Source organism: Ochotona princeps, chromosome 1 (genome assembly GCF_030435755.1).
Source record: "Ochotona princeps isolate mOchPri1 chromosome 1, mOchPri1.hap1, whole genome shotgun sequence".
NCBI classification, from domain to species: domain Eukaryota; kingdom Metazoa; phylum Chordata; class Mammalia; order Lagomorpha; family Ochotonidae; genus Ochotona; species Ochotona princeps.
Window position 1 is genome coordinate 106902347 of NC_080832.1, and position 27630 is coordinate 106929976.

The window sequence follows — 27630 nt, forward strand, 5'->3', positions numbered from 1 at the left end:
TTGCAGTGGGAGGATTAGCTGACCGAGCTGCTGTGCTGGTCCCTGGTGATCTTTCACTACCACACCCCCAGTGTTAGTTTTCTCCTACATCCCTTCCAGCCTCTCTCTTTTTCATCTTTCCTCCCCTTTCCACTCAGGTTAGTTTGACAGAAACAAATCTCAGATTTGTAAAACAAAAGGGCTCAGCTCAAGTTGTAGACAGTGTGACTTGCTCACCAAGTAATTATCCGAGAGGTCCAAGGCAGCTGCAGCAGCCTCCAGCAGGTAATAGAATGCGCATGTGGTTTCTCCAGTGACCAAGCAGTGCTGAGTGAGAGGCGAGAGCACTAACTTCAGGATTTCCTCACAGTGACAGGGCTTTGTGGTCAACAGGTCTTCCTCAGGGCTAGTCCAGGCCAGTTTCCTGTTCACTTGATCCAGGAACTCTTCCTCTGTTCTTTTTGGAGAGATGATGCAAAGTGAGAGTGGCCACAAAACTGTTACTTTTGTGGGAGTATTACCACTTTTCTCAGCAAGCTTTCTGAGTATATACTGTTCCTCCATCACTCCCTAACCTTTTAAAGCTCAGGAACTAGTACTGTAACCATAATGCCCTATTAGAGAGTTAAAAAAAAAACCAAAGCCAGTCTATGTTCCTCACAATCTAAATGGGGAAAATATATTACCTGAAGAGTAAATAACAACATAAGTGTTGAAAGAAGCTAAACGATGATATGAAGCAGTAACATTTCTCTGAGTCACAATGATCTACACAAGTGGTAACTGAGCAGGGCCTTGAGGGATGAACCTTCTGGAGAGTGGAGCATGTATGTGGAGGTCCTCAGCAAACACATGCAGGGGAATGTGGGTGGGCCATGGGGAAGAGAGATTTTTGTTTGAGAACAGCAGGAAACTGAGTTAGCTAAGTGGTCTATTAAGCTGTATCTACAGTGGCTGGTAAACTCAAGGTGGGGACTAGGGCTAGTCATTTAAAATCGACGGGCTAGGCATTGGAGAGTCGAGAAGTCCATGGTTAAAAACAGATTCATTTTAATGTCATCCCACATAAAAATAATTGACAAGACAAATTTACAGCAGAAAAAAATCTGTGGCAGGTATATGGCCTTTGAAGTGTTTTCAGCCACCACACAATGGTTTCTATATAGAGAACTGAAACTTGCCTTTCCTGTCTCTGTCATCCTAAATTTTGGGCTGAGAACCAGAGTCCCTGCTCCTGCACAGACACCCTTGGCTGTGGGTAACATGAGTGCCCAGTTTAATGGCTTTTGCCTCTCACCCGGACCCTCTCCAAATCTACCCTCACTAGCTCCACCTACCTGCAGGGATCACTTGACAAGGCCTCCCAACTTCTAAATGTTTTTTCCTGGAACTGCAAACTATCTGTGGGAAGAAAAACAAAAAACAAAAAACAAACCATAATGATCCTCAATTAACTATGACTGGATTTACTACTTTCCTTTCCTTTGCAGCTTACAACACAAAATCAAGACTGCAAATTGGGAATCCCTTAATGACAATTATTTGCAACACAAACAGCAACTCCTCAAAATAGTCCCTAAATTGAAGGAGGCAGTGTTTATTAAATGAAGGGGAAAAAAATCAAATAAATCATGTGTCTTCTCCTGGTTTCATGGCTACTCTTTTTAACAGGTAACTTTCTATTTTTTAATTAATTTTTTTAATTGGAAAGACACAAAGATATTAGAGAGGAGAGACACAAAAATATTCTATCTGCTGGTTTACTCCCCAAATGGCTGTAAAAGCCAGAGCTGAGTCTATCTGAAGCCAGGAGCCAGGAACTTCTTACAGGTCTCCCAACATGGGTGCAGAGTCCCAAGGCTTTGGGCCATCCTCTATTGCTTTCCCAGGCCACAAGCAGGGAGCTGGATGGGAAGTGAAGCAGCTGGGACACCAACTGGCACCCATGTGGGATGTCTGTAGGTGGAGGATTGGCAGCCGGTTGAGTCACTGCGCGAGCCCCGGCTTAAAAAAAAAAAAAGAAAAAGAAAAAAGAAAGGAAACTTTTTTTTTTATTATTGGAAAGGCAGAATTACAGAGAGACAAGGAGCGACAGAGAAGAAAGACATTCCACCTACTGGCTGACACCTCGCATGGCTACAATGGCTGGAAGCTGGTAGAAGCTGAGAGACAGGAACTTCTTCCAGGTCTCCCAGTTGGGTACAGTGACCCAAGGAGTTGGGCCAGCCTCTGCTGCCCTCCCAGGGAGGTGCAGGGAGCTGGATCAGAAGTGCAACAGCCAAGACTTGAAACAATGTAGCCCACTATGCCAGCAGGCTGGTTCCTGATGGCTACTTCTAGCAGTGGAAAAACCCATGAATCTATCTGGATCAATGTCATGACCAGATCAATGTCATAACAAAGCCTAAAACCAAGTTAAGGAAATCATGATAGAACAAGATGCCACAATCCACAAAAGTCATAGAGGTCAAAAAGTTTACAGCTTTCCCTAGCTGGCCTTAAATAGCCGCCTGAATCTGCCTCCCCAAAGAATAACACACAAAAATCAGCAAAAGTGCTAACATGTTATTTATGAGCCCTCAGAGCACCGGGCTTCAGGACTGACAGGCAGCCTGAGGGAACTCTCACAGGAAGGATTTGGATTCAAGTAAGAGGACAGGTTCTCTGATGGTGGTGACTTAGAGTAATGGGCGTGGCAGCACCATGCAGTACATCACATCATGGTTTTTGTGAGCAGTATCCTCCTGAATTGGGCACGTACAGAGCTTCCTCAGGGTTCAGCTACAGGAACGGTACCTCTGTTAAGAGATTGACAAGGCTGTTTAAAACTGAAACTGACCATTTGAAGGCAAGAGGACATATAGGAAACACGAATGACAATGTATTTTCTTCTCAGCGCCAGACTTCGAAAGAACAAATGCCCAAAGTGCTCACCGGGCAAAGCAATCGCTCTAAGTCACAGGTCTACCTCCACAGATCTGTGATCACTGACAACACAGATTTGTCATTTCAGCCCAGCACCAGCAACTACTATCTCCCTTCTCGTGCTCCATACTCTACAATACCAAGAATCTCTGACAACTGGGGACAATGAAGTCATTCTGAAAGGGTAACTAACAGAAAGGTTAAAACAAAGAACTCTCATCAGGGATGCAGCTAAGGGCTATGGTGAACACTGACCCACTAACACAAACTTCTTTGACTGGTTAAGCGCTAGCGATCCCTCAAGACTCAGTTCTGGAAATGTTTCCAAAAAATAGTCTCCTCTGACAACTCAGGTTCACTTAAGGGCCACTTTCCTAGGTATTCAAAATCCTTTGTATGCCATAAAAATTTTTTTTTAAAAAAAGGGTTTTTTTGCAAAGAGTTAGAGAGAGAGAGAGAGAGAGAGAGAGAGAGAGAGAGAGAGAGAGAGAGAAGGAGGCGGGAGAAAGGAGAAAGAGAATGTTAACTTCCATCCTGTGGTCCACTCCTCAGATGGCCACAACAGCCAGAGCTGGGCCAGGCTGAAGTCAGGAGACAGGAACTTCATTGGGTTTCCCATGCGGGTGGGGTGGCAGAGTCTAGGTGCTCAGGCCATCTTCTGTTGCTTTGTAGGGCATTAGCAGGGAGCTGGACAGGAAGTGAAGCAGGGCCCAGAAGGGCTCTGCCAGCATCACACACAGCAGCTTTACTTGCAACACCACAGTGCTGGCTTCCTGTGTGCTATTTTCACTCTCTTTACCATGCCATGCTGGATTAATCTATTTATTCATTTGTTTTACTCCTTCCCTGAAACTCATAGCTTCAGGAGGGCAGAGGCTGAAGTTTTATTCACACCGTATTCCTAACACATAGTATATCATCTTATACACACAAGAATTGTGCACTTAATATGTGCAATGAACAGAATAGTAAGAATATGATAGCTAAAATATTTTACACACTCAAAATATACTTGGCATTTTTTCATAGTATTTTACATATTTTAACTAATTTAATCCTAATTAATGACCCTAATGAAGTTGGAGTTACTATTTCCCCAACTGAGATTAAGTCACTTGACCAAGATTGCAAACCAAAGTAAATTTCTAAGTTTCCTTTCAACTTACATCTTACTTATGGTTGTTCAGAGATAAATCAGAGATTAATCTGATTTCAACTGTTTGGCAAAGAACTCCAAGTACATGAATAAATAGCAGTGCTGGGATAATGTCGCTGCATAGTGCATTAATTCTCTGCTTGCAATTCTGTCATCTTATATGGACACCAGTTTGAGTCCTTGCCAGTCCACTTTTAATCAAGTTCCCTGCTAATGGACCTAAATCTTGTGTAAAATGTTCCAAGTGCTTGAACATCTGCCACTGATGTGGCAGACATGGGATGAAGCTCCTGGTTTTGGTTGGCCCAGCCCTAGTCATTGCAGTCATTTGGGAAGTAAACCAGTGTTAAGTTTTAACTGTCTGCCTCTCCCTGTCTCTATGTAACTCTGCCTTTCAAACAAATTTTTATTAGAGATGTGGGGAAGGGAGTCTCTGCCCACACGGTCTCTCCCTACCTCCTGGGTTTACCTTGAGGAAAAGGCGGCTGCAGTTTGCCTGTGATAGCATGTGTCAGCACTGAGCCAGTATCTTTGTAAGTACAGAATCGGGAAGTCCTACTGGAGCTCTTAGTCGAACCGACTGCAAAACGATGGAAGGGGACAAAGTCTCCTCCATGGCAGCTCCCACAGCGGCAGGCCAGCTCCTGGAGAAAGCAGGCACATTCGAGGTGCAGAGCTATCTGCTGTTCCTTGGGCCACAGCTCCCAGGCGGCTTCCCGTAAGAGAGGCACTCCAAATTCTAGCATTCCGGCTTGTGGTAGGAATAGCTGCTCTTGCAATCTGAGAAGTGAGGCTTTGGGAAAATGAAAGAGTCTTCCTTAAAGTCCTTTTATAGTACAAAATGTCACAATTCTAAGTATACAACTAATAGCGTATAGGAGATTTTTACCTAAAATTCTTAGTTACTACTGTCTCCTTTGCAAAAATAATTTTTGTATCAAAATGAGACAGACCATATGTAGAGATATTGAGGATGCCCACTATGCACAACACAGAAGAAGTGATTGGCAGTACAGATATACACTGGGAAAATTTGTTCCTTCTAAATTGGGCTTATCTATTACAAATTATTATAAATGTCAATTCAGGCCTTAAAAATATTTCAAAGTCAAAGGGAAATTATTTGTGGGGGTCTATAAGCTTTGTGTAGACTATGCTGTAATTTTATTGTTTCATATGGAAAATCTGAGATTGTAAGCTATTTAATTAATCTCTTGTTTGTTCATTTCTTTAATACCACATATGTTAATCTCCATTGTAAGTTTCTAAAATTAGGAATGGCTTATCCTTTTTTTCTTATTGTTTGCACCCAGAACCAAGAAAAGAGTATGGCAATATTTTTTTTTAATCTAAAACCAAAATACAAAATACTCACAGCTAAATTACCAAGGAGATAGGATTCCTGAAATTTAGATAATTCTGAAAAAGACAGGGTATTTTTTTCCACTATAACCATGGTTCCTTCATGATTTCACTGATCATTTTCTTAGCCATAAGCTTTAAGATATGACTGTGGACCTGTGTAACACAGAACACTCCACCTGGACCTCAGTTCATACAGAACAAGGAGTAGCCTTTTCTCACCTGGCTTTTCCTCTGTGGTCTGATCAATAATGTTGACAGACGAATGTGCTAATAAGGGCTCAGCAGGAATCTCCTGGTTTTCGTTAAGGCACTGGAGTACATGCACATCCACAAGAGCCCTCAGCACCTGCAGTAACTTATTTCTAGCCCATCCAGGCAAGAGGTGCTGCAGCAGATCGACATGGAAGGAGTGACCAATGACGGCCGCACACTTCAGCAGCAACTGTTCCTCTGAACTCAGCTGATCCAGTTGATTTACTGCTATTTCTGCCAATGAGAATAATGAAGAACACCATCAGAAACAACAGTGATGAGCAAGACTTCTACAGATTCAGAATTCATTATGTTCACATCTGTCCATCTTCAAAAGAAAAATCGTTGTTTTTGTATACCTATATCTACTGTCTTGCCCTATTCCTCCCTTCTCCAGTTCTCTTAAGAGAGGCTTATCACTATGTCCCCATTTTGAATGCATCGTTCAATCAACAACAATCAAGCTTCTACTACATTATTAAAACTCTTGTTCCCAATGACACCAAAACTTTTGATGGAAGACCCAAAACCAGGCCCTGAATCATGCAGTTACAATATGTCCATTTTTCATGACCTTTTATGCAGACTGTTCTCTTCTTATTTTCAACTATACTTGGAGACTTGGCTTTCTGTTTCAGATCTCAAATAATTATAGAGATCTTACTTAACTTTAAGCGCTAGTGAATCTCTCAATACTCTGACCTAAACATTAGTTAGTACTAAGTCAGTAAGTAGCCAAGCTCAAAACCTTGGAATCATTCAAAAACTTGTTCTTCTACTCAAAACCTCTTGGTCAAGACTGGTGCTGTGGCACAGCTGGTAAGCTGCTGTCTGTGGTGCAGCCATAGCACACAGGCACTAATGCATGTCCTGGCTGCTCTACTTCTGACCCAGGTCCCTGCTAATGCACCTGGAAAAGCAGCAAAAATGGCCTGGACCCCTGCTACCCTCTCAAGAGACCCAGAAGTCCCTGGCTCCTGTTTCATCCTAGCCTAGCTTAGCCCTGGCTCATGAAGCCATTCAGGAAGTAAAGCAGCAGATGGAAGATTCCTGTTTCTCCCTCTCTCTCAAATTCTGATTTTTAAATTAAACAATCTTTAAAATTTTTCTTGTGACCACCAGTGAGCCCCAAAGAGAAAAATGGGCTCACTTAAGTAAAGCACCGCTCAAGTTGCATTACAATCTACCAAGTGCTCTTCAGGTAATCTTAGCACTTATTTCTGAAAGGCAGGTTTCTTTTTTTAGAAGACAATGAAGCTAGCATGATAATTAGAGACCTATATTCAATCACCGGCCAAACTCCCAATTGCAAAGACACTGTAATAGGTTCACTTTAAGGGTTTGTAGGGACTTGCCTTTTAACAGCAGTGGGAGAAGCACTGTATCCAAGTTCACATCATCCCTGACTGTGCAGACATACAGTTTCTGGTCGTCACAGCTGGTTGGAATAATACTGTACATTGTGGATTTCATTGCTTTGGCTGCAGAGAAAGAAAACTATGAGGAAATACCATGTTCAAAGAACAGCAGTTTTAATGGCACAAAATGCAAAAATTTAGTCAAGAAACCCCAAGATGAAGAAAACTAAAAATATCCTGGTTTAAAATATTTGATTCTTCCCCTTCTTGCTCCCAGCTTCTTTCCTCAGCCAAGGACACCCTCTATGCACGCGGCATGCACCACTGCTCACTACTCCTGCTCACCTCACAAGCAGCCCTTGCTTCTGGACCTCGCAGGGCGACGACTTCGCTGGATTTAGACACACCTCCACCCTTTTCTCCCACCCCTTCCTCCCTCTACACCTCCATTCAGAACCTCAAATCATCACCTCCATAATGTTCAATTCTCTAAATTCTCTGTGTATATATATTTATACATTCCACTTATAAATTTAAGTTTTATAAAACTTATGTTTAATAATTTTATTTGGGGGGGCAAGTGTGGTGGCTCAACATGCTAATCCTTCACCTGCAAGCATTGGCATCCCATAGAGATGCTGATTTGTATCCCAATTTAGTCCTGCTGGTGACCCCTGGAATGGCAGGGGAGGATGGCTCAAGGTCCCCTGTCCCCACATGAGACGCAGGGAAGCAGCTCCTGGCTCCCAGCTTTGGATCAGCTTAACTCTGATCATTTGAGCATTTGGGGAGTGAATCAGCAGATGGAATATCTCTCTGTAAGTATCTGACTTTCCAATAAAAATACATAAATCTTTTTTTTTAAGATTTACGTATTTTTTTTAAAGATTTATGTATTTTTATTGGAAAGTCAGATATATAGAGAGGAGGAGAGGCAGAGAGGAAGATCTTCCGTCTGCTGATTCACTTCCCAAGTGACTGCAATGGCCGAAGCTGAGCTGATCTGAAGCCAGGAGCCAGGAGCTTCTTCTGCGTTTCCAACATGGGTGCAGGGTCTCAGGGCTTTGGGCCGCCCTCGACTGCTTTCCCAGGCCACAAGCATGGAACTGGATGGGAAGCAGGGCTGCCAGGATTAGAATCAGAGCCCAGTTGGGATCCTGGTACGTGCAAGGTAAGGACTTTCGTCACTAGGCTACTGCCACAGGCCCAAATAATTTTTTTTATTTTAAAAAGATTCCATTTTGCTATCCTCACCTTCTAGGCTTCCTAAAAATGAATCATTACAGATTGATAAATTGAAATATCTAAGCTAGACAGTCAAGTTTTTTTATCCTTCACTGCAAAAAACTTGTGTGCTCAAAATGTCAGCAGGGAATAGGCATATGCTTCATAAAAACAAGCTGATGCCATATTGGAGAATGAACTTGACCAGCTGGGCCAGGGTTAAGAACTGGAAAGTTAAACTTACCAGATAGGGTCTCCCACTTGGTGTTCTCCTTGTCCTCCTTTTGTAGATCATGAAAGAGCAATATGTCCTTAGAGAGAAGGTCCTGGCATAAGATCTCACAATAGAGGGGGTTTCTAAAGCACCTGCGGAGAAGGTAGCTGCAGAGAGGTAAGCGGGGAATCGCTGACTAAAAATGCCCACTTCAGGGGAGCCAAGCATGAGGGTACTTCATACTGAGGGATCTTTGGGGAGACACAGCTCTGGATGATGCACACCACACATGGAAGCAGCACAAAATGTAAAGAAAAATAATGATTTCTAATCGGCTTTGAAATACATTTTGGAAGTTACTTTTCTTCTATGGTTGTTAAAAGGACCTAACACCCTCTTGCTTAGGAGTTGGATACATAAAACCAACATATTAAACAAGTAATCCAAGGCCTAACTGTATTTAGCAAGCTGAGGGGATGGTACACGGAGGTCTTTACTGGTCTGCAAGGGGACTATCTCCCTTAAAGCTGATTTTAAGTCTCGTCATGGTTACTCACGCCATTCCCTTCCCCAGACCCTGCTGAGACCTGAGCCTTCTCACTTATCAACATTACAGCACTGGCTCGGCCGTTAATGAGCTGCCCAGCTCATCCTACTCACTCACCTCTGCAACTCTTGGGGGATGCTCACCACCCCTAGTTCCCAACATGCTAGTCTCAACAGCGAGGTTGCCGCCAACTTCGAAATGGGCACAAGAACAGCTTGAGGGCTCTGCAGGAAATTCTGGGCCCCGACACACAGGGTGTAGGCAGTGGTCAATGTCATCACCATCAGGATGGGCACCCTGGAGAGCAATTCTCCCAAGAATGCCCAGGAAGCTGCATCTATATACATGGCCTCGTCAATCAGGAAAATCAGTGGTATTTTCCTCACTGCCTGGAAATAATAGCAAATAAGCAATAATAATCTCTGATTAGAAATGAAGTCTCCTGGTTTTCAAACCTCTCTTACATTTCACATCAGCAGTTTAATAAAATGTCAACATAGGCTGGGATTTTTGGAATAAAATGCGTCCTAAATCCAGTTACTATTTCACATTACAAACATAAACAGCCTTTGTAAGCTAATTCCTAAAGAAATAGACTGAGTCTTTCTTGAACATAAAATAACTGAAAATTTAAAGAAGTCATCAAAATATTCTCCAACTCAAAATTGGAGCATTCCAATATTTCATTTTGGCCAAGGCTTCACCCTGTGTGCGAACTCATAATACACACACTAAAAAAGCAATTTCCAAACTGGGTTGCACATCACATCTCCTGGAGTGCTTGCCAACACTACCAATTACCAGGACTCACTTATGTGGACTTTAAAAATATATTCACTTTTTCTCCACATTACCCATTCCTACTTCCCTTCCCACTACCTCAGCTGACCATTCAAATGTGTTTCTTACATAGTGTTTTATTTGTGTAGTGTTATTATAATTTGCATTGTTGCTTTATCAATTAAATTGCTCTTATATAAATGCTATTATATTATAGATCTCATTATTTCTCTTTTATTCAGGACTACTTTGAGATAACATTGTATGGCTATGTTTTCATTTATTCTCATTTCTAACATCTGCATTTACTTTACACACTCATTCATGTGTTCATGCCAATTCTTAAGAGGCTTTCCTGGGCCCGGCGGTGTGGCCTAGGGCTAAAGTCCTCGCCTTCAACGCGCTGGGATCCCATATGGGCGCTAGTTCTAATCCCGGCAGCTCCACTTCCCATCCAGCTCCCTACTTGTGGCCTGGGAAAGCAGTCGAGGACAGCCCAAAGATTTGGGACCCTGCACCCGCGTGGGAGACCAGGAAGAGGTTCCAGGTTCCCGGCTTCGGATTGGCGCAGCACTGGCCATTGCAGCTCACTTGGGGAGTGAATCATCGGACGGAAGCTCTTCCTCTCTGTCTCTCCTTCTCTCTGTATATCTGACTCTGTAATAAAAACAAATAAAAAATCTTAAAAAAAAAAAAAAGAGGTTTTCCTGAACAGACACTGCGGGGAGTAGTCTTTTACAGCCAGGACTGGAGCTGCTGCATTTAGTGAATGTTTTCATCAGAATTTGACTAGTTACTTTTAGGCAACTTTCCAGAATGGGTTTATCAATCTCTGGTCAGATTTTTATTCTGCAACCCTGAGTTAGAGCATAAGACTGTATTTAGAAACCATTGTTTTAAATTAAGTTACTAAAATTTCATTACAGAACAGGATGAAGAAAGAACTAAGACCTTTTCATGTGTGCTGTGCTACGCTGTTGGATTCATCCAACATTGAAGACAGATTCAAATAATGAAGATATCAACAAATATGTGAAGATATTTGTAAATCAAGATGTGATGTGAATGAGTTAAAATGGGTATAAGCCATCTCCACATATTAGAAGTTGATGGTATGTAACAAAATTACCCACCTTCCGAAGTACTTGAATAAAACATGATTTCACCTTCTTTTGTCTGGCCAGATCATCCATGTGTGAAACTTTGAAGGATATGGGAAACTGAGCAGGAAAATTATTATATATTAGCATTCCAATAGACAACCTGATAAAAACATTCAGTTCCTCCAAAGGGAACAGAAAATGATTCTATTTCTACTAAATGGGCTTTCTGATGATTGTGTATAGTAGCACAGGCCAATCCAACCTCACCATGTAATTTAGAGGGTAGGACAAAGTTCTTGGAAGTTAGAGACAGAAATCTCTCCTGTCCATATCAAATTCTAATGAAGAAGTAAATGAAGTTTTGGTGTAGGAAGGTCACTTTGGGAAGCTCTAGTACCCCAATAATGCCAAATATACCAGGAATGAATGCATACATGAGTCCTGTCAGAATGAAATACAATAGATATTGTATAATGTTATTTCCTGTGCTAGAATAAGGCACATGAGCTACCATGGATCTACTAGCCAAAGTAAGGTTCCTGTGCAAGGGTTAGCTCCCAAGCCAAGGCCTATCTTAAGAGAGGGCTATGCTAACTGTTTGGACAGATGTTAGTGTTTCCTATTTTCCACTAAATTTAATACTCTGAAGGCTGGGGAGATAAGGCGGAAATACAAGGATGTGGACAGGTTAGCTAGCATGCTATGTGAGATCACATAAACCCTAGACCTCGGGAGGCTTTTGAAATTCAGATGCCAGTTCAAGTAATAAATTCTGCGGCTAGGGAATAGGAAGGTGGGGCTAAAGACTGAAAAACTGCAACTGATGCTAGAACACATGGGTATAATTTCTGGAGATGCATTATTGGTGAGAATCAATTAATATTCTTAGTATCTTAAAACTTACCACACACTTTCTTAAAAACTATATCTCCTTTAGAATTTACACAAAAACATTATGAGGTAATCATTTCAAGATAACTGAAGTTAAAAGGTCTGTACCAGAACCAGCAACTGAGAAACCAGCAAGTATGAACTGCCAAGTGTAAAAGTCAGTCTTAGATTCCAGTTCCTCAAAAGTGAGAAATCTTGGGTTTAAGCATCAAAGCGATTTCAAATCTCAATTCTACCATTACTAAATATGTGTTCCTAGGACACACATATGCACACACACACAATTTGTGAAAACAAGTAATAAGATAGGTTTATTTTGGGGCAAAATTCGAAAACCATGAATAGTTTTTCCATAATACACATTTCCACAAACTTTTTGTAAATCTGCTTGTTTTCACACCCCAAATAAACATGTATGGCCTATAAGTATTCAGATAGACAACAATGCAGTATAACTCTTACTACCTTCATTACCTTCACAAAGAAGAGGTCGTTGAAAAGGCAGTGAAGTGGCTCCTGCACTATCCCATGTAGCTGTTGGTGCAGGCACTCTTGCCGGTAGTAGGCTGGGCATGTATCGATCTCAAAGAAGATGGCCATGAGGGTCTGGATGGCATAGAAGTACTGCTTGGAATCTGCTTCCTTCAGCTTCAATGGCAACACCCTGGTGAATGTCACTTGGTCACCGGGAGTTCCCCCACCCACACACATGTTGCTCCTCTACCAGTCCAAGTGTACTCAATTTACTGACACAGAATTTCACCAGCAAGGGAAAGAACCCACCCCCAAAAAGCAGGCTCTGACAATGTCAGAAAGCAGCAGTCTTTACCTGTACCCTTCCTTCTGGGCCAGAAAGTTTATTTCAGCCAATAGCTGACTTTTCCCACAGCCTTTTCCACCTTCATACAGAACCGCTTGTCCCTTCTTCTGGTGCAAACACCCCTGATGGGCCACTTTAAAGGCTTCTAGTTCTTTCTCTCGATCTGCAAAGAGACCAGAGCAACCCAAAGCTCCCATGCTTTTGGCAGACACTGTTTATCTGAAATAATTTGGCAAAGCTAATTCTCAGAATGTTTCCCTCAACCGCTACAGAAAGTCTGGCAGAATCCCATTTCCATGGGGTTTTGTAGATCTTTCTAAAAAGCCAATTATGGACTAAACAAACACAAGTAGGTCTTCAAAGTTTGTTCCAGAGCCTATGTGATAATATCCAAACAATTAGACATGGGAATTACAATATTTCAGTTGTTGTAAAACCATATTAATTTAATCCTCAAAGTCTGACATTGCTGAAAGAGAATAAATTAATAAATTCATATGAAACAGAACACTCACCTAGCAAAGGGTGGCTTTTATTTCTCTCTCTGGGTAAATGTCTCTTCCCAAACATTCTGGGGGAGAAAGGATGTTGGAATATGTTTAACAGAAATAGATTCAGGAAACAACTGTCCTCCTAAGCAAGTATTTTCAGGTAACTGAAAATGCAGAGTTCTGTATAAAAGGATATTTTCTCTTCCTCTGGGAGAGCTATAAGAGGAGACACTTATTCAAAGTCACCTTTTTAAAAAAAGCATATTTCTTATGTTTATTTATTTGAAAGGCAAAATGAGAGACAGACACAAATCTTTCATCTGCTGGTTTATGCCCCAAATGCCGGCAACAGCCAAGGCTGGGCTAGGTTAAAGCTCAGAACTCCATCTGGGCCTCCCATAAGAAAGGCAGGGATCCAAGTACCACTGCCTCCTGTCTGCCAAATCCCAGAGTGCGCATTAGCAAGAAGATAGACCAGAAGCAGAGGTGGATCTTGAACATGGGCACTCCAACATGTGTTATGGGAGTCCAAAGCAGTAGTTTAACCTGTTCTACCACAAGGAGCTTTTTAACAGCAAAAACTGTGAGGAGAAAGGGAATACTATTTTTTTCCAGGCTCATGGAAATAAATTGCAAAGCATTTAAAGGAAATGGGTGGGTGACTTATTGCTACTGTTTTGCTATCAGAGAGGAAGAAGTTGACTGTAGAACTAGCTAAGAGTTAAACATAAATGCTAAGGATCTCAGACAATTCTCTTCTTACATGTCTTATTCCAGCAGACCAGAATTAACAGCATCTTTCTAATTTCACACAATGAAAAATTCCTTCCTATGCTTTCTGTAAAAGAGGAATGAATGAACCATCACAAGCTAATACTTACACACATCTGCTTTGGCCAAGATACTCATACATCGTTCCTGGATTGGAGATATTTTTCATTATTTTCTCTGGGAGTTTCTTGAAGTTGTAAGCAGGTAGCATGGACCTCAGATACGTTACCTCATCACAGGACACCAACCCTGGGTAGGCGGTTACCATCCTGGCCACAAGGCTCACCTTTGGGCCGATAACTGTGTCAGGGCGACAGTAACACAAAGAGGGTGAGATTTTTTAAATTATTACTTCTGTGCTTTCATCTCTTAAGTCATACAGATAATCATCCAACGTTCCATTCTACCTGTATATTCATGTCTGGCCACTGCTCCAACCACACCACAGAATACTGGTCCATTGGTGATACTGATGGAAACAAGCCTGGGGAACAGAAAAGTAACAATGGGCAGATATAGTCAGAAGCCTCCACATCAGGCATTAGATCTCTGCCAACCCTCAAATCCAGAAATCTGGTTTTAGAGCTCAGAATGGAGAAGGCTAGAGATTGCTGTCATTCTACAGCACAAGACTGGTATACGGTTCTTACTATTAGAGAAAAACAAAGGAACAGAATGGTACCCCTACTTCAGGAGTTTTAGTTGAGATGTTATTATTAACAAAAGATTTTTAAAATCTTCCGTCAGTTTTTTTAATCACTCTTTTCTTTTCTTTTCTTTTTTATTGGATAGGCAGATATACAGAGAGAAGGGATACAGAAAGATTTTTCCATTTGCTGGTTCACTCCCCAAGTGGCCACATCGGACAGAGATAAGCTGACCTGAAACCAGGAGTCAGGAGCTTCTTCTGGGTCTCCAACATGGGTGCAGGGTCCCAAGGCTTTGAGCCGTCTTCGATTGCTTTCCCAGGCCACAGGCAGAGAGTTGGATGGGAAGTAGAGCAACCAGGACATGAAGCAGTGCCCATACCAGATCCCGGTGGATGTAAGGTAAGAATTTAACCACTAGGCTACTGCGCCAGGCCCTTATCAGATGTTTCTTATGTTCAAATTATTACCTCATCTGATCCTTTAAGAGGTATTCAACAGCAAATCTGCACGGTGAGTAAGGCAAATATTTTTATACCATTTGAGAAAAGAAAAAAACTAAAGGAGTTAATTAACTTTCCCAGAAATATATAGCAGAAACAAAAAGTAAAGTTAGAATGAGACTCCAGGTCTCCTGACTCCTAGACCAACTTTTGAAAAATCATATTTATTTGAGAGTTAAGAGACAGACAGATCTCATCTGCTGGCCAATGTTCACAATGGCTGGGGCTGGGCTGAGCAGCAGCAGGGATTCAGTCTATATTTCCTCTTTCTTTTAAAAAATCTTGTCCACTGATGAAAATATCCGTTATTCTATAAATGTAGTAATATATACATTCTATTACTGAAAAACCAGGAGATGAGATAATGAGGCTGAACTCCCTATATCTCAAAAGCATCCTAGAGACAGACTCAGGGCAATGTCAAGTTTCCTCCAAAGGGTTAAAAAGAAAATATTTCTCAGAACAGAAGATGTTCAACATGAACAAGGTCTTGGGTAGGATGTGAACTGTAGCTTTGGGTCTTGGTTTTGCTGTTTTGTAGAGAGCATGAACAACATGATGTGCCAATGAAGTCACACAGGCACCATTTTGCAAACATGCTCCTCAAAAAATTAGTTGCTTTGGATGTTACAGGTATTCCTGGAGAAAGGCATGGGGATCACATAAGTTTGTTAAACGCCAAGTAAAACTAAATATAATAAATTTCTCTACCATTATGACTTCTGAACCTTGGATATGTTAATGGATTTCAGGAACTTCCAGGAAAGAAATAGAGTTTGCATCACATACCAATCCTATTTTTGTGAGTATAGTAAAGAATGAGTGTTCTAACAAACACACTTTGAGAAAGCCTGATTCAATTACTACTTTTGAGGAAAAAAAGCCACTGGCTTTGACATTTCACTTTCATACTCTGACATTATCACACTACTTAGTTTACCAGTGTTACAATTCTGGGTCTTAGTTTTGTTAAATTAAGGAAGTCAGATTAATGAACTCAAATATTCCAAATAGTTCCTAACACCTATTGCATTCTAAAGTAAGTAATATCAAAATGATCAGTAATTACAGTGAAGTCACAGAAGGCAATTTTAAGAGCATAGTAAAATAGTCTCTAAAGGCCAAAGAAATTACTTCTGCATTCAAGAATCGGGGCCAACAGCAGGATCTTTGAAGGCCACAGGTAAATGCAAAATTCAAGAGCAGAATGTATAGTTCTAACTGGAGGGGTTGGCCCATCATATTCATAGTGAAGATAAGACTGGGGGAGAGGGGCCCAGCATGATAGCTTAGTGGCTAAAGATCCCACATGGGCACTGGTTCATGTCCTGGCTGCTCCACTGCCCTTCCAGCTCCCTGCTTGTGGCCTGGAAAAGCAGCTGAAGACAGCCCAAAGCCTTAGGACCCTGCACTCATGTGGGAGATCCAAAAGAAGCTCCTGGCTCCTGGCTTCAGATCAGCTCAGCTCCGGTCAATGTGGCCACTTGGGGAGTGAACCAGTGGATGAAAGATCTTTCTCTCTGTATCCCTTCTCTCTGTAAATCTTCCTTTCAATTAATTAAGAAAAATAGACAAATCTAAAAAACTAAAAAGACTGTGAAAGAGGTTGTAGCACTATAAGCAAATCCTAGAAATCTGAAAAACATGTCAATATGATACTCCTTGGACTAACAGTTTTACCATCTATTAAACAACTATAATATCTTTCCTCTAATAAAGCAAAGAGTTGGATCAGACAATCTCTAAAAAAAATTCCAGTATGTATATTTTATATCTCCACATCAAAAGTACACAATACTTTGGGAGATGTATCTGCATTTTCTAAGAGGTAGCTGCTGGTTAATGACACAACCCAAAATTTGAAATCTGAAGATTTGAATTTCATTACCAGCTCTAGTTTATTCACATGCCAGTAACTTATCCTCTGTGGCCCTTGTTTTCTCACATGTAAAAGAGGGATGAAAACTTTCATACTGGGAGCATACTCTAAAGTGTTCCACAAATATTAAAGCAGTATGTATATGCAGGATACTATTTTTACAATGTTGAGTAAGGGATGGCAAACAAATTAATATCTGAATCAATGTTAACACTAGAATAACATTTTTAAATTCCATCAGCATATATTTTCCCCCATAAGTATTTTTCATTAAAAACATACATACACACTCATACAAGGTGGGTGTTTGACTATTGGTTAAAAGATATTGTTTCGGATGTTCATATCTCCTATTGAAGTGCCTGGGTTCAATCTTGGTTCTGCTCCCAGCTCTAGTTTCCTGCTTGTGCACATCTTGGGATGCAGAGGTAATGATCAGAGTAGCTGGGTCCCTGCCACCCACATGGGAGGTTTGGATTTCGGTTAGTTCCTAGATCCTGGCTTCAGCTTGGTCCTGCCCTAACTGCTATAAGCATCAGTGGGGATGATTCACAGATGGGAGGAAATCTTCCTCTACCACCACTTTTTCTTTCTAAGATTTATTTTTATTGGAAAGGCAGATTTACAGAGAGAAACAGAGATAGAAAGATCTTCTATCCGCTGGTTCACTCCCCAAGTAGCTGCAGTGGCTGGAGCTGAGCTGATCCAAAACCAGGAGCCAGGAAACTCTTCTGGGTCTCCCACATGGGTGCAGGATCCCAAGGCTTTGGGCTGTCCTCAACTGCTTTCACAGGCCACAAACAGGGAACTGGAAGGGAAGTGGAAAAGCCAGGACAGGAACTGGCACCTATATGGGATCCTAATGTGTTAGGAAAGGATTTATCCATTGAGCCATTGCGTTGGGCCTATCATCAACCTTTCAAATAAAATGAATAAACACAAATTTAAAAGTCATTTGAAAAATTCCAACCAACTTTGTCATGACACAACTGGTGAGAGAATGTATTTTTCTATTCCTTTATTAGGAATAGTTTTTATAGGCAGTGGTGACGAAAGGTGAGCATGGATGGAAAACAGGTTCAGTGTGAAATCCAGAAAAAAACAAATGTTCTGGGAAAGATGGAGAGTGCAAGTTAAGATGAGTGAACCAGTTACGGTCCTTTCCAATTTGGTCATAACCCCACGACTTCTCTCTCTCTTCTTGTGGACTAGCAGCCTCTGCACATGCAAGTATGTTGTTGCATTATATTAATGTACATGTCTGCTGTTCCTTTGCTGTGTTTCTCAGTCCTGCTCCATTAGATGACACCTATCTTTATTTTCTTTCCCTGTCCAGGATACACTTTTAATCCACGGATTGCTTAACAGATCCTCTTTGTTGACTACTCAGTTTTTTCTCCCCTATAGGCAAATTTTGGACACCGTCACCTTCTGCTGTTTATCACTACCTCCTACCCCGGCTGAAGAGCCCCTGGGCTGGAGAGGCTCTTCTGCCCCACTTTCCTCCTCACTTGGTCTCATTAAGATTCTCCCAGCAGAAGCTGAAGATGCGGAAGGAACTGTCCAGGGCTCGTGCACACTCATCTGGATTCTTATGCCCAGGCAGGCCGAAAACACAGAGGAACATGCAGCCCTGAGAGAGATAACAAAGAAAGAAAAGTTTACTTGGGGAAGGAGCATAGCTTTCCTCAACTAAACCAACTCTCTTGAATAAAGCCAGATTCTATTCTGATTGGTCTGCTGCTGGAAAGAGAGAATTTTACATGATTCATGAAATGGGGCACAGCAAGATGAACACTAAAAAAAAGAACCTTGGAGGGGAGGTGTTTGGCCTCATGGTGAAGGTGACACTTGGGGCACCTGCATCTCAGTCTGTTCTTGAGTCCAACTTCCTGCTAATGTGCACCCTGAGGCCATCAGATGATGGCTCAAGTAGTTATGCCCAAGCTACTCATATGGGAGAAATGGACACAGAGTTCCTGGCTGCTGGCTTCAGCCTAGTCTCAGCTATTTCAAGCGTTATGGATATAAATCAGTGGAACTGTGTTCTTTCTCACACAAAGGAAAAAACACATGGAAAAATGAAATTAAAAAATAATTTTAAAAAACATCTTAATTTAGCTAACTATTCAAAGAAATGACATTTAAAGAAAAAACTGGTATCAAGAACTTTTCAAAAAATTTATCTACTCACATTTTCTTCATTTGCACTGTCAAATATCACGATGTTGCTCTTTCCCTAGTGCCTCAATTATCTGAGAAAAGTATGATTGCATTTTTTTATTAATAGAGCCAAACACTCCTTATTCCTTCACAAGGATTTTCCAAAAACGAACTGAATAGAAAATGATATAGAAAATAACCCTAGGGTAAGCCTGGACATTAAATTAACTAAGACACTCCATCTCTATCAGTTGAAGCTTTAATGTAGTATAGTTTGCTACAAAATAAGAAGCTAAAAATCTGACTTATGCTTGTGCTATGCGGGAGACAAGTTGGCCATGTATAACTTGTTATTTAGTCTGCACTCATTCTCTAATGCTGATGGGTCGAGTTTCTTTGAACTTACTTTCTCAAACATAAAGATGCGGCTCAGCTGGCCACCTGCTTTCTCAATAACTGTAGAGATATATAAGGCAGCCTCCTGGATAAGACGACACAAATGCAATATCCATGCTGTCTTGTGGAACTCTATGCTGATCAAAACTGTAGTTACGGTACGTAATTCAGACACATATTCCATTGGTTGGCCTTCATCAATCTATAAAGACACAATGCATTATTCTGACAGTATCTTCGACTTCCCAGCATTATGTTAGGGCATTTTAATTGTGTATTTCATAATAACACTCATGTGTCATTTTTAAGAGGCATAGACCAGTAAATCTAGAATTAAAAATAACTTTAACCCTATTTCACTCATAAATTTTGCCATAGTTTGTAACAGTATGATATATGTCCAATTCCTTTAGTCATTTTATCTCTCACTAGGGGATTTATGTATATTCATATATTCATAATCAGTACATATTTACCAAGAACATACTCTATACCTTGTTACAGTGGACTAAGTTCCAGGAAGAATAACTGAAAAACAAGTATGGCTTTTATTTTCTAGGACTGATAAATCTAAAGATAATGACACATTCATTATAGCAGTTATATTGGTGCAAATGAGAAATAAGAGATGAACTGGATCAATACAAAACATATCTACATATAAATGTACACCTGTTCACACAAAGTCTACATGACTCATGAACTGGGACTTCACCTTCTTCAAAAGGTTTGTCATGATGTGTTTTCGCAGTGTTTGTTCAAGTGCGGAGTCTGGATCCAATTCCAGGGCAGTTCTTAGAGTCTCTGAGGAAAGAAAAATAAAATTTCTCTATGTGGAAAATTAATCTTGAAAATCTGAGGCTTATAGGTAGAAATTTCAAAATAACTTACCAGCACTTGTACGGTAGTGTGGCAGATAATTGAGGCACTTGTCAAAGTGTTCATCAAAATCAAATCGGTCAATGATGTGCAAATCTCTTAACTACAGAAGAGAAAACTGCTCAATTCTATGCCCACCCATCAACCTGATCATCTCTGGTCGCTTAACAGGGGATGAGGAAGCTGGGCACAGAAAAGCAGTCTAGTCTCGGGTTTACCAATCTCACTGTTTTAACTCAGTTAATTTCCTAGAGAATACCCCTGACCTTCCAAATCAGGCAATATGTGACTGCCACAAGGTGGCACTTTCCAGAAGTGCAATGGGGTGGGGGGGTCAGCCTCCTACCTTCACAGCTTCATCCTCCCTCATGATTTCCACTTCAAACATGTACTGTTCACAGAGCTTCCAGCAGTTCCACGACAGGACAATCTCATTTGCCTGAGCTAAACGCTGAGCTAACTGGACATCATCTACATCCCGCCCAATCACCAAGAGGTATTGCCGTTGCTCATCTCCAACAATAACCTGGGAAATCCGACCTGCTGACAGACCTACACACAGAAAAAGGAGTCAAGCAGAGAAAAGAATGACTCAGTAGCAAAATTACGCAAAGGGAAGGATGTGGAATCCTCACATGGCTTTATGCATGTGAAGACACAGTCATAGAAACTAAAATGAAATGGGGAGGAGGGATGAGAATACTGAACACACACCATCAGTGAGCTGTGGGACAGCTATAAGTGGCTTAATAAATGTGTCCCTGCAGAGTGGATGGGAACAGAAAAAAATTATTTGAAGAAAAATAGTAGACAATTTTACAAATCTGAAACAAAAAAATTGTACATATCTAGAGCCTACGAGCCCTAAGCACAAATAAAACTATGCTAATGTGTATCATGACCAAATTACTAAAAGCCAGTGATAGAGAAAATCTAAACAATAGCGATAAAGGGAAGCAAAATTTATACACAAAGAAGCAAAAACAGGGAGATTTTTTTGTTAGAAATACCGCAAGCTATAAGAACATGGAACAGTTTTAATATATGTGAGAGAAAACCTGTTAACTGAAATTGTATACTCACTGAAAAAACATTTCCAAAGTAGATGTGAAGTAAAGGCTTTCTCAGACATTACAAGTGTAAAACTAGTATCTTCAATAAGCTTGTGCTGTAAGAAATGTTCAATGTGTGATGGACTGGTGGCTAAAGTCCTGCCCTTGCAAGCACCAGGATCCCATGTGGGCGCCAGTTTTTGTCTCAGCAGCCCTGCTTCCCATCCAGTTCACTGCGGCCAAGGAAAGCAGTCAAGGATGGCCCAAGGCTTGTGACCCTGCACCCACGTGGGAGACTCAGAAGCTCCTGGCTTCGGATCAGATCAGCTCCAGCCATTGTGGTCACTTGGGGAGTGAATCAGTGGACGGAAGATCTTCCTCTCTGTCTCTCTTCCTCTCTATATCTGACTTTCCAATAAAAATAAGTAAATCTTTTAAAAAATAAAACTAAAAAATGTTCAAGGAAGATCTTCAGATTACAAGAGCTGATAAGGACAAAGAAAAACTGGACCCCTCATACACTGCTATTGGAAATGCAAAACAGTGCACACTTTGGAAGACTGATTTCTTAAAAAGTTAAACACAGCATCTAGCTCAGTCTTCTATGCCTTGGGATTTACTCAAGTGAAATGAAAGCATACAACTATACAAAGAATTGTACACAGATGTCACAATAGCTTTATTCGTAATTAAAAATGACAACCTTAATGCCCATCAGTAAAAGGGAATGAACAAACTGTAATATGGGTGGGTCTCAGGATGGGGCGTCTCATGCCTGGATCCTAGATCCTGCCTGGGCTCCGGGGGCTGCTCCCTTCGGGGTGAGTACACGGAGCGGGGAGGTTTCTGTGACTGGGCAGGTCTGGGGCCCAACCGCTGCCCTCATTGGGTGGTGAATGGGATTGGGGAGGGGCGCGACCTTGGGCCTGGGAGTTTAAACTTCCATCAGCCTCCTGGCTGCTGCTGGGTCTCAGGATGGGGCGTCTCATGCCTGATTCCCAGACGCCAGCCATCATGTGCACATGGTGAGCTGTCCCCAGGCTGCCAGTGCACCTTTTGGCGCCAGGCTCAGTCTGCTGGCCACCCGGCCTAGACCTCTGGGGTTTTGTTTCTTTGAATTGCTGCTTAGGTAGCTCCAGGTTGAACCCACTATGCCTCTAGGACGTGAATCAATCCTAAAGACAGTAACTCTTCCTTTATAGAACTTGTAATCACTGAACAATGCTGACCACCAAATACCAGTCCATGCAAAAGCTATGGCTCGGGGCTTGTCCTGCAGAATCATATCCTGTTACCTGACATGATGATGAATCAGATGAAGGGTCACATTAAGCAGGACCATTACATTAACTAGCACTCGAGAACCTTATCTGGGGATAGATTCTGTGGGGGATGTGTGGACCAAACCCTGTGGAAATTCTGGCCCCACTGATTAGCTCAAAAGTTGGGGTGGTGATGGACTAAGCTAGGTGTGACCAAGGAGCCTGCCATCAATCACAGGCAAAGGAACCTGCAACAGTCTGGACTGGTCAAAGCAGCAGCACCCGAATGTGCATCCTGAATAGGATGTGGGGTGGGCTGGGCTGCAACATTCACCACCTCATACAAGGCCAAATGGAAGGCCAGACTTCGCCGGAACCTGGCCTAAACCCAATGGCATGTATGAGAACTGGGTATGGGAGTGGATCAAGTGGAGGAACTTGGGAAACTCCCTTGGCGAGTCATAGCTCCCGTTGGTGAACATGTGGTCCAGACCTGGGGGTCGGACGAGCTGGGCAAAGTAGCTCCAACAGCTGGCTATTAGTAATGGAACAGGGTGGACCGGGCCAGACTGAGCAAACCTTAGCCCACAAGCGAAACTAGAGACCAGGGTGTAGCACAGGTCATGCCAAGCTAGGCTTGTGTACCTACTGGTCTGCATGAGCCAGGAACGCTAAGCCATAGCGTCTAAGGCAGAGGTCGGGACAGGCGAGGGGCTGAGCCAAGCTGAGTCAGAGCAACCACTGGCATGCGCGTGATCTATGGCTGGGAACAGGCCTGGTTGGGGAGCTAAGGGGACAATACTAGCTGGGTTGAGGTTCCCACCAAGGGGCACGTGGGCTGGAATGGGGGCTGTGTTCTGATCAAGAAACAGTTGTAGTCTCCCTTGGCACAAGTGTGGATTGGGATTGGATGCACCGAGCTCGGCCAGACTCCAACACCATCTGGTGTCCTGGAGGACCAGGGTAGATGTGGGATGGACTAGGCAAGGTCTCATCCCCTACTGAGCCATGTGTGAGCCATATGTGGGTATGGACAAGCCATGGCTGGGCTGAAACATCCAACAGCAAGGACCAGTTTGGGTTGAAGGCCAGTCAGGAAAAGTCACTGTTCCTGCTAGGACAGGAGTAGGGCTGGCTCATGGACCCACTGGTATGCGCAAAATCTGGCATTGGGAGAGGTTCTGATGGAGGAGCCTGGACAACTCCTTTGGCAGGACACAGACCCGGCAGGCAGGCGCAAGAAACATGATAGGAAACAGCCCAGAACAGGTCATGGAAAGTTACCCACTTGCATATATTTGGCATGGGTCGGGGGAAGACCACGCTGAATCAGTTCACGTCATCCACTGGCATATCCAAGCACCAGAACAGAGTGTGGGTCGAGCTGGGTTCGGTCACGACAAAAGCAGTACACAACACGGAATGCCAAGGTGAGGTTGCCTGTACTTGATGTGACCGCAGTGCCCAACCAGCATGTGTGAGAACCAGGAATGGAGGGGGCAGAGCCGGCAGGGGGAATAAGGGGGGGTTCCCTTGCTGGATAGCTACTCCCACTGGAGAGCATGAGCTGGGATGGGGGCAGACCAGACTAAGCAGGGCTACAACACCTGTGGCTTCATGTGGTTTAGATCAGGCAAAAGCCAGGCTGGTGCAAACAAAATTAGAGTGGGTGAGGGTTGTTTGGGCTTAGACACAGCATCAGCTGGCAGAAGCTGGCACTGGGGTCTAATTCTGTCAAGTCAAACCACAGAACTACCTGGAGAGTGCATAATTCGGGAGTGGGAGAGGCCTGGGAGGGAAATAGTGGGCTCCTCCCTCTTGGATTACCACTACCACAGGAGAGAACGAAAACTAGGACAGGGGCTGGGGTAGATAGACAGACACCCAACAGCATCTGTGTGGGCTGCACAGTGGAGCTGGTTAGATAGAACTAAGCTTTAATACCCATTGACATGTACGAGAGCCGAATGGGATGTGGGACAGACTGGATTACTGCTACACATACTGGCAAACCAGGGTAGGGGGCGGGCCTGGTGGGGGTTATTGTGGGTCGCTCCAACTGCAGCTCCAGGCTGCAGCTCCTGCTGGTTTATGCGAGGGCCGAGTATGTGCTGGGCAGAACCAGGCTGGACTGCAACACCCATTGGTTCCAGTGGAAGTCAAGGCTGAAAACAGAACCAACCAAGCGAATGCAACCACCAGCTGATCGGGGCGATGCACTGTGCTGGGCCCTGTACTTGCTAGTACATACAAGAATCTGGTCTGAGAACACCTCAGACAAAGTTTCTTTGGAGATCTCCCCAATTGAAATGCTGGACTCAGACCCTAACCAAGAAAAGACGGAAGACAGAACAGGTCAATCAACCCACTCAGCTATATGTTGGCAGCGAAATACTGGGAAAATGGAGACTCTATGATGATGGACTATGTCAACCAGTGGATTCTTCAGCGACCTCATCGTGCTTGGAGTGGCGAGATTGGCAGCGATTCGTAACTGCTGAACTATCAAAACCACTTGAGCAAGAACCTCAGAGCACGCCCTACATCCGGGACCTGGGGAGGGTGGGAAATTGGGTGGGCCTTCTCCCTAAATATTCCCCCTTTAAACATGAAGGAAACAATATGAACATAATAGTCTTGCCCACTTTCCTATAGCCCTTGACCCTTTTTACACTAATAACTATGTAAAGATTGTCAAAAATATAATAAAAAATAAATACAAAAAAAGATGAAGATAAAAAAACTGTAATATGATCACAAAAATAAAATACTACTCAGCAATAAAAAGTAATATACTATTGATAAACACCACAAATTGGTGAATCCCAAAGTAATTATAGTAAAATTAGCCAAAAAATACAACTGGATGATTCTACTTATGTAACATTCTTTAAAAATTCCAGTATAACTTCTCTTAACAGAAAGGAAATTGGTGGTTGCTTGGGCATGGGAGAGGTTATTGGAGGCAGAAAGGATGTACTAAGAAATATAAATAAGAAAACTTTTGTGCCTAATGTGTTCTTTAGCTTAATTGTAATGAGTTTCAAAAACATGCAAATACTTCTATGTATAGTATCACTCCTCAATAAATCAAAAACAAGAGAAAAAAAAGGCAAAATTCCCTCTCCACACACACCAACAGGAAAGCACAGATGTTATATAATGCCATTGTTCACTGCTGCTTTTGACTCCTGTAAAGAAGTCTTGACTTTGTCATTGGTGAAACTGGCCTCTGGGAGCAGCTTTTTAAATTTTATTATACTGGATTGTATTTCTGGTTATGTTACAGAATAACATATTACAAAATGTAAACACAGGGGCTTGGTGTTGTGACACTGTGGGTAAAGACCCTGTTTTGGCTAACTAAATCCCGTATTGGAGTGCAGGGGCTCAAGTCCTGATTCCTCTTGCACTTTTAGCTTCATGTTAAGGTACATTCTACAGAGGCAGCATGCAATGGTCCAAGAACTCGCATCCCCATCACCCATAGGGGGAGACACAGACAGAGCTCCAGGCTTCAGCCTGGCCCAGCCCTGGATGTGCCAGGCATTTGGGAAATTAACCAGCAAAAGCAAGATCTCTTTGTCACTTTGACATTCATAAATAAATTCAAAAACCCTAAACTACATAAATAACATGCATAAAACATCTTCCACTATAGGCCAGGCATGGTAATAGTTTAGTGGATAAATCCTCACCTTGCATGCCTGGAATCCCATATGGGTTCCGGTTCTAATCCTGGCTGCTCCACTGTCCTTCCAGGTCCCTCCTTGTGGCCTGAGAAAGCAGTAGAGGACAGTCCAAATAGGACCCTACATCCCTGTGGGAGACTGGGAAGAAGCTCCTGGCTCCTGGCTTCAGACTGGCACAGCTCCGGCTGACATACATGCCAAAATATATGTATTGCTTTGTCCACTTACCATTTACTTATACCCTTCACCAATTTTTCACAGAATGTTAGTCTTTTCCTGATTTCTTGGCGGCTGTTAATATAGTAGAGGAATTCACCATTTGTCTGTATGAAGTGTACTTTTCCTTGGTTTGTCATTTATATTTTTAAATTTTATAGGCATTTTTTTCCTCTCTAATTAAATCACTCTTTTAGGAGCTACTACCTATTTTTAGCTGCAGGTCCTGGCCTTCTCTGGTATGGTAGATCCCAAATTTCTCTTGTATCTCCAGACTGCATTTTGCCACCAGGGTGATGATGTCACTCAACTGATTCTGTTTTACCGTCCAGAGTGCCAGGAGCACATTTCCTGCAGGGACACAGGACAGAGTGACAGGGGTCAAATATCTAGTGTCAGCTGAGCAAAGCAAAACTCCCAATAATGAACAAGAATCAGTATACTAGCAGAGGGGGATAGGTACTACCAAAGAGGTTAAAAAATACAGGTTCAAGTTCAAATCTAATTTTATGGCTGATTTTATTAAATTAGATGAGGGGCCCAGCGTGGTGGCCTAGTGTCTAAAGTTCTCACCTTGAACGCGCCGGGATCTCATATGGGCGCCAATTCTAATCCCGGCAGCTCCACTTCCCATCCAGCTCCCTGCTTGTGGCCTGGGAAAGCAGTTGAAGACGGCCCAAAACTTTGGGACCCTGCACCCGCGTGGGAAACTCGGGTGAGGTTCCTAATTCCCGGTTTCGGATTGGCACAGCACTAGCCATTGCAGCCACTTGGGGAGTGAATCATCAGATGGAAGATCTTCCTCTCTGTCTCTCCTCTCATATATCTGACTTTGTAATGAAAATAAAATAAATCTTAAAAAAAAAATTTAGATGAGAAGGTGGGTCAATACTAGGCCATATAGTTGTTAATGATCCTAAGATCTCTCTAGATAGAAGAACATTTGATGTTTCTCTTACATTTACCTTTTGCTATTAATGGCTCGGTTTCTCATCAATCTGCTCAAGCATAATTTAGAAAAAAGCAAAAGAAGAGGGGCCAGTGTTACGGTGTAGCAAGTTACAT

General features: G+C 42.4%; 1 protein-coding gene across 5 annotated transcripts in view; it reads right to left on the minus strand.

Annotated features, from left to right (window-relative positions):
- LOC131480186 (adenylate cyclase type 10-like) overlaps window positions 1-27630 on the minus strand; it is a 46487-nt gene that overhangs the window by 12582 nt on the left and 6275 nt on the right. For 4 of the 5 annotated variants that reach the window (XM_058663286.1, XM_058663268.1, XM_058663280.1 and 1 more), the window contains exons 4-22: window positions 26773-26916; window positions 20690-20895; window positions 20356-20446; window positions 20180-20268; window positions 19475-19666; window positions 18417-18538; window positions 14284-14360; window positions 13987-14176; window positions 13130-13185; window positions 12624-12777; window positions 12269-12458; window positions 10934-11020; window positions 9138-9409; window positions 8504-8640; window positions 7033-7158; window positions 5645-5911; window positions 4530-4853; window positions 1317-1380; window positions 217-436 (exon numbers count right to left, since the gene is read on the minus strand). In XM_058663286.1, coding sequence (XP_058519269.1) covers window positions 217-436; window positions 1317-1380; window positions 4530-4853; window positions 5645-5911; window positions 7033-7158; window positions 8504-8640; window positions 9138-9409; window positions 10934-11020; window positions 12269-12458; window positions 12624-12777; window positions 13130-13185; window positions 13987-14176; window positions 14284-14360; window positions 18417-18538; window positions 19475-19666; window positions 20180-20268; window positions 20356-20446; window positions 20690-20895; window positions 26773-26916 — 3008 coding nt within the window. The remainder of the gene's footprint in view (window positions 1-216; window positions 437-1316; window positions 1381-4529; window positions 4854-5644; window positions 5912-7032; window positions 7159-8503; window positions 8641-9137; window positions 9410-10933; window positions 11021-12268; window positions 12459-12623; window positions 12778-13129; window positions 13186-13986; window positions 14177-14283; window positions 14361-18416; window positions 18539-19474; window positions 19667-20179; window positions 20269-20355; window positions 20447-20689; window positions 20896-26772; window positions 26917-27630) is intronic. The other variant, XM_058663293.1, reaches the window with a different exon arrangement.